Below are 10,295 nucleotides of genomic sequence, written 5' to 3'. Positions count from 1 at the left end.
CCCCCCCTCTCTCATTTGAATGTTTTTCGTATCTTCTTTGGATTGATACCTTGACTGCATGTTCTTTACAACATTGAGAAAATAAAGGGACCTGGAACTTTTTCGATCTCACTTATTCCGTTTTTGCATTATAGCTTATTGTTCATTAGTGTGGTACCATATCCTTTAACTTGCATGATTTTTTATTCTCACTTAATTGTCGATTTTAAGTATTGCTGAATAGTATTTGTTTTCCTTCTCTGATCGATTTGGTGGACTCAATGAATCATTATGGCAATTGTTTGGCCTGTTTGTTTCTTATGGATTATGTTTCAATTTCCTCGATTGTAAGCAGGGTCTTTTACAACGACTTTATTTGTTGATTAACTGTGCAGGTTACAAAGCTAAGAAAAGCCTAATTTTATCCTACATTCTTTTGCTGGTACAAAATGTTTGATCATAAGAAATCTCCCTTACATAGGTTTTCTAAACACAAGTCAGAGGACCAAGTCCCCAGTAATTTCAGTACTAACCCTTTTGATGATGATTCTTTGGATAACAAGCAAACCCTTGAACCCTCTAGGCGAACATCTTCGGATCCTTCTCTAGTTACCCTAAATTCACGTACTAAGCTTTTTGATGATGATGAGATTAAGGAAACCACATCATCCAAAAGCTCCACTACTTCAGCAGAAAGAAACGGGTACAGGAACGATTTTCACGATTCCGGAGGATTTGATGCCCAGAGTGTACAAGAACTGGAAAATTATTCTGTATATAAGGCTGAAGAGACTACAAAGACTGTCGACAATTGTCTCAAGATTGCAGAGGACATAAGGGAAGATGCTACTAAAACCTTAGTTACCTTACATCAGCAAGGAGAGCAAATTACAAGAACCCACATGGTTGCTGCTGACATGGACCATGACCTTAGTAGGGTACGACTTCTCAACTTTGCAACTCGTATTCTGTTTTGACATGAATGATTGAGCGTGTTTCGCTGTGCTTAAAGGAAATAAAAAGTTACTTTTAATTTCAAATCATGTTTCGATTAATTACTTCTTCTTACTTTAAAGTGAAAAAGTTATTTATTTTGAAAGTAGCGACGTATTAATTTAATATCATTTTAATTTGCTAAAGTTTTATTCAACTTTAACTTATAAAGAAAGTTATATCTAAAAACTTACTTATATGCTTATACAATTTAAGCTTATTCAGGAGACACAACAGAAAGCTGCATGTGAAATTTGTTTATTTAAAAACTTACTTATATACTTATATGATGTAAGCTTATCCAGGAGACATGACAGGAACCCGCATTTGAAAGTTTAATCCTTTTCCCCTTTTCTGCAGCATTGTTTGATTTCCACTAAAGCAGAAACAAAGTGCCTTAATGAAATATATGCTCTAATATTTTATTTTCAGTCTTTTTCTTTTCCTCCGGTAAAAGTTCGATGGGTGTTGATTATATGTTGCTTCAAGTTCATCCTTGTTTTTAGGAGTTTTCGTAAGAACTATTTTATTGCATTGCGCATTTTATTCAATCTTAACTAAACTGATGGATAATTCAAAGACAAAAAAATTAGAGTTATTTTATAGGTTTGTACGTAACATCTATATTGATTGCATTATCAATTTAACCTGTGATTACGTATAAATGTTGTTGTCTAAGCTTTATCAACTTTCCGTGATTGCTTATTTAAACTATTTACCAATTGATTTTAGGGCGAGAAACTGATGGGAAGTCTTGGGGGCATGTTCTCGAAGACATGGAAGCCTAAAAAGGGTCCTCCAATAAAAGGGCCTGTAATCGCTCGAGGTACTTGTCATCTTCTTGGTCAATATCATTGATAAGAGTTCAGTTTTAAATGTGTAGAATGGTGGCTTCTTTTGTCATGTTCGGTAGAAATTGAAAATAGCTGGACAATATTAAGGAAGAAAAAAGAAACAAATTTTTTTTTATTATATCGTCTAGTCCTATCTAATACTGCATATCAAACATTTATTTGGTGCATATGAATTGTTGATGAGTAGGTTAATTTTAATCTGACTTTTGACTTTGGCCTGTGATCTAACACATCTGCTACCACAGATGATCCAGTGCATAGAAAGGGTAACCACTTGGAGCAAAGGGAAAGACTGGGATTGACTTCTTCCTCAAAGGAACGACCATCACGAACACCACCTCCTGAACCTACAAATGCACTGCAGAAAGTTGAGGTATGTTGTGATGGAGGATTATACCAAAAGTTGAGTTGTGATTATCTCTTAAAGAGTCTCTCTTTTGTGTAATAATGTTGGAAGTTTTTACATTCTCTTGAAGTTTTTGTGTAATAATTGTTGGAATAGCCCTCCATATAAGACAAATGATACAAAGGGGACATGAGGAGCATTCCATTTCGAAGGATAATGGGTACAATTCAAATACAAGACCTCCTTTGGTCTGGGTAGGTTAGCTGGTAGAGTGGAGTACTAAAAATCATGGTGTCACCCTTCTTTTCTGATATAAAATGGATCCCATCATCCTTAACCAATCTTTCCTAGGATCGCAAAATCCAGATTTGTCGATGAAGAGCTGTCAAGTCTTTTATCGTTTCTTGACATTGAAGTAATCCCAAGCTGGTCAACTTGTTGTATGTGTTATGCTAATCTTAAAATTTGTGATCTGAGGCCCCATTGTTCATGAGTGGCCATTCCTTCTCTTCCCTGGTTCATTTTTGTTGTACTAACTTCCCATGGGGAACACTATTCCCAAGTAAAGATCAGTCAGGGCAGTTTTCAGAACTATCATATCCCTGTCTAAAAGTGAGATCCGTTAGGTTGTCCTATAATCATTGATCCTCTCTACACTGACTTAGTTACTACTGCCAACAAATATGGACCACTGTCAGTAACTATCATCCTTAGCCCCAAGCACCACCACTATCTTCCTCCTCGTCTCTCTCTGTCATTCGCAGATCTTATGTTGTTTCATCAATTTGTTGTCAACTTTGTCATAGCCCCAGTAGGTACCAAGCTGAGTAAAGGGGGAAGGCAGCAAGGTTGATCGCTAGGGTAAAACTTTGTCAAATCTTCGGACATGAATCCCTCGATAGTTCAAATTGTTAGCAACTCTCACTAGATCCAGACTATTATTACCCAACAGATCACCACTGCCAGCTCACTTCTACCGTCTCCATTTTCCCTTTGTCTTCAGCTTCCAATTCTTCCATTCCTCCTCTGTAATCATGTCCAGACCTGTCTAGTTAAAACATATTTGCTACCGTCTTCCCTTAAAAAACTCTGTCGATGATTTCTTCTTGAGCTGTCTGTCTTCCATTATGAATGGAGTGGCAGAGAAGTGGGTGGTCAGGGATGAAGGTGTTGATAACCGACCGGAATTTTGCAAAATGATGTTATTTGATCCACCCGCCCACCATTTTTAACTTTTTCAGTTCTTTTCTTTCAACAAAATAGAAATCAAATAGGTAATTCTTAATCTTTATCTAGGTAGAATTCTGTTTTGGTGGCTGGCTTTCCTATTCTGGGTAATTTTGCAAATTGAACAACTCCTAACTTAGCAGAAATCAGATAGTCAGTGTTTTGGATCTTAATTAGTGGTTTAAAATGTGTAACTTGTTAATACATCCCTTATTCAAGCTCATTAGAAACATTTAAATTTTATTTTTTACATTTTTATGTCAGAATGTGTGTGTTTGTATGCATGCATCGATAACCGTACATTTATTTTTTAATGGAATTATGACAGGTCGAAAAGGTAAAACAAGATGACAACCTCTCAGATCTAAGCAATGTTTTAGGAGAGCTTAAGGATATGGCTATTGACATGGGTTCTGAAATTGAGAGGTGAGTTTTTACGCTTATGCTAAACCTCGTGAACTCCTGGCTCTCTCCCCCATCTCTTGAAATCCCAAGGATTTATGCAACACGTCTTCTAAAATTGCAGGCAGAACAAAGCATTGGATCCTTTACAGGATGATGTGGATCACGTGGCAATCCGAGTGAAAGATGTCACTAGGCGTGGGCGTCGTCTGCTTGGAAAATAGATAATCCAGGCTGTATAAATCTGCGGTTTGATATTGGTTTGATGAGACGCTATTCTCCGCTGTGATTTTCTTCGTGCGTATAACTTTCTTATATTCGCTATGTACATAATCCTTACATCGATACGTAGAAGTATAACCTGATACTATAATTTTCGGATTATACTGGATTTACATGGCTAGTATTGATTGATTGGTAAATGCTAATACTTGTTCGAATGATTTCTTCTGTGTATGAAAGTGGATTTCTTCAGTGCAGTATTATCATCAAGATTGAACCAAATTCCAAGGGATACATGTCATATTTTTTCTTACATTTAAGTAAAAAAAAGTTACTATTTTTAAAGTAACACTTACTGTACCTTCAAAATGATTTATTTATTATTCACTAACAGTCAGGCAAAAATCAATCAAAATCCTAGCGTCAACTTGGAATTTCTTGTTGAAGACAGACCATTGCATTGGTGAAATTTTAATTCATTTCCTCTTTTCATTATGAACTGGACCTGCACAAAAAGAAATTGCGCTAGTTTTGAAAGGAAAGGAAGAGTTATTTATTGGTACATTTTGCATTGCCCATCCCAAGAATTTCCTCTTGCCACCATACAGTATTGTACTTATTTAAGTACTGGGATTCACTACTTTTGGGGGTTCAAAAGTATGTCTTAGGCAGTAATTGTGATTCCTACTTTATCTACTTTTCAAAAGGACAATTTTTAAGAATGATTAAGCAAGCGCTAAGATCCAGGATGTCAGGCTGTAAGCTTTATCAGATAGCATGAATCTCTTTTGATCATCCGTTCAATTCATTGCTAAAAAATTCAAGACCATAAGATCTTGAGAAACCGCAGCATGCTTTGTTTTTATCATTCCGAAGATACGTCCTTAAGTGCGTCATGATACGATTCAAGATAAAAGCGGGTCATATGAATGTACATCTAACATATACGTCTCATGCTTCTAAGAATTGTAGTGATTTTCAGTGAAATCTGTTAATCCATCCTCTTTAGTCATGCTCTACTGAAATTGTGTCAATCTTGTAAATGACATCTCCTCTTATAACCGCATCACTTTTATAGATAAATGTCTTCCCCTTCTAAACTTTTCATGTTGAGATTGCGTCACTCTTTTGAAGTTAACCGAGTTGTCATTCTCTTAACTCATCCTCAATGTGTGCTACACCCGCAATATCCCGATATCTTTGTCCTAAATGCGTTTCATAACAAAATGCGTCACCATAATTAGCAAATATATCAAATGGAACCATTACTTGACGTCTGAATGCGGATGGCATCAACCTTAATAAGAAAGACATCTTTTGCCTCTTTTCTGGCACCAGAAAACAACCCCTCATTGATTACAGCATTTATGGAGCTAAGTACATTGTTCATGGATCACTTGCTAGAATTTTAACTACTATTTACAACTTTCTATTTGCCATCCTCTTCTCCATTTTTCACACTACAAGGACATTTCTGCATTGTCCTCTCCCTATTACACGCCCGCCAGCATGAAGCGCCCACCTCCTTCCGCCACCACGACTGCGGGTCGCAGGATTTCTCTAGGCATTTTAATTTGCCTCATGGCGGCGGCGGCGGCGGCCGCAGCCCTCTCTTCTCCTCAAAGTCCACCACATGTTAGATTACAAAATACACGGAACCACAAACCACCTCTGCCGCCACCATCACAACCACCTTACGAGCAAGATACTGAGATTGACCCGAGATACGGTGTCGAGAAACGACTGGTACCAAGCGGGCCAAATCCACTGCACAACTAACACCAGTGGCCATAAATTATGCACCTCTCAACACAGGCAAGACAATTCCTTGTGATACTAATTATTTCTCTGTCAATCTCACCAAATGCACGGGACTACATCTCAATAGAAGGAAGACGGAGAAATAAAGTTCATAATTCTTCTCTGTTATGTAACATTTTCATTATGAATTATGGTGTTGATAAAATGCATACTACGCTTTTCACTAAGCTTTTGTATCAAATGGTCTTTTATGTTTATTAAATCTAGCATGGAAAAGAAAAACAGTTCCGATATTTTTTTTTGGCTAAATTGGGTGTCCACACCTTCCTCACTTAGATATTGTTTCTAAGTGAAAGTCTAATTGGCAATATGGTTGACATATAGATAAACCGCCACATTACATTTTCCATTAGTCGAACTAATGGATATGGACATTGTGGCTAAACTGGTAAAAAGTAACATAAAATTTCATAGAAGAAATCGTGAACAGACGAGTAAATACCATGACACAGCACAAGCCAGACATGTACCATGTAACAGATCTAACGATATTATTTCCAAAATCAGCAAGCAGAATATTTCATTACATATTTATGTATTCTCACGAAAAAAAACAGTTGTAAATCTTCCAATACATGATAAATTTCATTCACCTATCTTCTCATGGTAAAGATGTAGCCACTCTTCACAATTTCCTAATGTCCCCAGTTCTTTAACCAATTCCTGAAATATCATTTCCTGTAGAAAGGTATAATTAGATAATAGAAGGCGGTAAATGCTATTACAGGACTTTAACAAAACTAAATAAAATATTAATCTGGAAAATCATAATGGCATGCAGCCTCTTCCCTCAGATTTCTTCCGAACAACCGCAAATCATAAAATTTTCTACCAAACGAAATAACCCACATTAAATGTTTGCATGCTTGTGTACTGTATTAGTATAGTAGTCTATCCAAAAAGATCACAAGAGCAGGTTAAGTTAAAAGTTGACTTGTTTGCAAAGTATTCATTGAAACCCGTGTCAGTAATTTCATTGCTTGACTTCTCAAATGCCTTATCAATGTATTAAGCAATAACCATGAAATTACATCGACGGACAGACTGAAGTACACTGAACAGAAAGGCGCAACCTCCATATTGATCTCGAACTATAACGCAAGCTAATATTCTTGGTCTACTGGAAAAAGGTTCTAGAAGGGGGTATCATTAACTAAGGACCTGCATGTATTATTCTTAATCCTCCAGACAACAGATTAGGCTATTTTAATAATAGAAATAACCAATGGCACTTCATGCAGAAACCCATAAATAGTTCAGCACTAACAGTTCATGGAAGATTATTTCATTTGTTATAGCCAGAAATTGACAAGGACTAAATATCATAACACCCAATTACTAAGGCAAAATTCATGAGCTACAGGAAGAACACTTCATTCCAATGGACAATAAAATTAAAATCTCATAGTAACTTTTTTTAACTCCATAATATGGTCTGTTCTTGTTCATTTATCCACATGGTTGTTCTGTTCAACATTGTTGAAAGATAAATATCAGTTTCTTTCTAAAAAAATATCAATTAACCATTAGTGATGCAAGCAATGAATTAACAAAAAAGGTGCAAGAGCTGAGTGATAACTGTAGGTAACTATCCCTGAAGTCCCTCTCATTTTAACACTGTTAGCAGCAGTGAAAATACAGAACATCTTTGTTCTGTGTGGGAACTAAAAAATTTATAAAAAAAAAAAAAAAAAAAAAAAAAAAATTTTGAATGCCTTATCAATGTATTAAGCAATAACCATGAAATTACATCGACGGACAGACTGAAGTACACTGAACAGAAAGGCGCAACCTCCATATTGATCTCGAACTATAACGCAAGCTAATATTCTTGGTCTACTGGAAAAAGGTTCTAGAAGGGGGTATCATTAACTAAGGACCTGCATGTATTATTCTTAATCCTCCAGACAACAGATTAGGCTATTTTAATAATAGAAATAACCAATGGCACTTCATGCAGAAACCCATAAATAGTTCAGCACTAACAGTTCATGGAAGATTATTTCATTTGTTATAGCCAGAAATTGACAAGGACTAAATATCATAACACCCAATTACTAAGGCAAAATTCATGAGCTACAGGAAGAACACTTCATTCCAATGGACAATAAAATTAAAATCTCATAGTAACTTTTTTTAACTCCATAATATGGTCTGTTCTTGTTCATTTATCCACATGGTTGTTCTGTTCAACATTGTTGAAAGATAAATATCAGTTTCTTTCTAAAAAAATATCAATTAACCATTAGTGATGCAAGCAATGAATTAACAAAAAAGGTGCAAGAGCTGAGTGATAACTGTAGGTAACTATCCCTGAAGTCCCTCTCATTTTAACACTGTTAGCAGCAGTGAAAATACAGAACATCTTTGTTCTGTGTGGGAACTAAAAAATTTATAAAAAAAAAAAAAAAAAAAAAAAAAAGTCTTGCAGGAATTGGTTATCCTTATTATTTCAGGAAAAGGGTAAGAGTGCTTGGGCTGTGAAAACAAGAGGGCTTTCCACTTGTGATTGTAATCACGATCAAGAGTGGGTTTGGAGATTTCAATTGCTAGTACAATGAATATATTTCATAAATTCTAGTATTATAACATCTGAAAGAAAAATAGAAGAATAAAAGAAGGTGGTGAAGATTTTAAAGTATTACTTGATACAAGATGTGCCGTTTTAGGGCAAACAACTAACTCCTTACATCTAATTAGATGACCTCAATTGAATTGGCACAAAATTTATTGTTAAAATCGGAAAAGGTATGAAGATTACATTAATACTTTATACAAATCTATATCATTGTAGGACAAAAACAGACTCCCTATATATCCTGATATAGAAAGTCACAAGTGTCTTAATATCCTGATATAGATATTTACGTTTTAAAAAAAAATGATATACAGATTTCTATTTCCTTCCCATTCTTCCTCCCAACTGCATATAATTAGCACCTTCAACATTCTGTTGACACCTAGCCGCCACAATAAAATCATAAACAGCAAAATGACATTATCACAACCAACATCTAAAAACAACAAGAGAAGCAGCCATAATAGAGAAAAAGGGAGAGCAAGGATTGGTAATAACGCAGAAAATACCTTCTCCAACGCAAAAGCATGGCCACCATCCCAAACCTTCAATATCAATTATCTAAAGTCTAATTCTAAAATGGTTTTTGATAAGGTTACAATCCAATCAATTATCTCATCCAAATGGGAAATATAGAACTTGACAATATCTCCTGAATTTGACTTCTGACTTTCCAGGCCCTTTTCGTTCTGGCACGCACCTTTTTGGTAATGCCAAAATCAGGTATGTGGCAGTTTAGATTACTGGTTTGCAAGAATACAATCCGGAAGTCTTTTGGGTATTTTCTCATTTCTGAGGGCTGTAAGGGAGATGTTAGGGATGGTGTCACCATGGTGGCGGCAACGATGTTGACATAGTGCTGCAATGGAGTGGAAAAGTGACTGAGGATGGCGTTAGCATGTAAGCAATGTTATTCTACATTCAGCTCCTCTTTCTCGTGTTGAAATTTCATTAATATTGAAGGGCCAAGTGCTTTTATAAAGAGAACTCTCAACTCACAAATCTTCAAAAACCTCATGTTATATGCAACGAAGAAAGGCAACAAACTCCATGGAGCAAAATAAAAAAGAACGAAAAGAATATTACTTCTCAATTTTCACAAAAGATTTAAAACCTTAAACTTTTCATCTCTACCAAAATATCTGCATTAGACAACAGAGAGCTAATTATACACATGCCTCTTAACAAAACCTCAGCTTTCTTTTCCCAGTGTAGTTTATCTTAGAAAATGCTGTTAGCTTTCAACTCAGTTCATTCATAAACTTAAATTTTATATTTAGATATTTGGCTCCTCTGCTCTCGTTTGGCATCACATTTTGGACAATTACTCACTACATTCATTACTTAGATCTTCATTCAATAGATCTGCTATTCTTTTTTAACTTCCAATGATATTTAGTTATTTTATTTGGCGTGGAAGCGGAACTGGAATTCTTGAAACAAGAATAAAGTAAAAAATCTAGAAATTATGTACGAATAATTTTATTGTATTGGATTGATGATCTGATACTTGAAAAACTGTACAAAGTCTTTGTATATATAGGCAAGATTATTCCATAATCTTACTAATATAAGGAAACTAAAATAAAATACTAATCTAAAAGAAATTAGAAATCCTACTCTAATCAATAAAGAAAAGAAATCATATTCTAAACAAGAATAAGATAAAACCTATTACAACTAAACATCTTATTATAATGATCTAACATTTATCCTATTTACAATATAATTGTCCTATATCAATAATGGGCCAGTATACCCCTAGACTTTGGGTTGTTGGACCTTATTCTAATAGCAAGGCATACTTCACACTTAGGATCATCTACTTCTCTAGTGGCAAAGGGTATCCATTAATCATTGTGCATGCGTGACT

General features: G+C 35.3%; 1 protein-coding gene across 1 annotated transcript in view; it reads left to right on the top strand.

Annotated features, from left to right (window-relative positions):
* LOC111372190 (SNAP25 homologous protein SNAP33-like) overlaps window positions 1-4,275 on the top strand; it is a 5,391-nt gene extending 1,116 nt beyond the window's left edge. The window contains exons 2-6 of the mRNA XM_022994400.1: window positions 375-917; window positions 1,705-1,798; window positions 2,072-2,199; window positions 3,728-3,825; window positions 3,926-4,275. Coding sequence (XP_022850168.1) covers window positions 429-917; window positions 1,705-1,798; window positions 2,072-2,199; window positions 3,728-3,825; window positions 3,926-4,025 — 909 coding nt within the window. The 5' untranslated portion in view covers window positions 375-428 and the 3' untranslated portion in view covers window positions 4,026-4,275. The remainder of the gene's footprint in view (window positions 1-374; window positions 918-1,704; window positions 1,799-2,071; window positions 2,200-3,727; window positions 3,826-3,925) is intronic.
* Window positions 4,276-10,295: the final 6,020 nt, after the last annotated feature.

This window comes from Olea europaea, chromosome 23, assembly GCF_002742605.1.
Source record: "Olea europaea var. sylvestris chromosome 23, O_europaea_v1, whole genome shotgun sequence".
Taxonomy (NCBI): domain Eukaryota; kingdom Viridiplantae; phylum Streptophyta; class Magnoliopsida; order Lamiales; family Oleaceae; genus Olea; species Olea europaea.
This window is presented reverse-complemented; position numbering and strand designations above follow the sequence as displayed.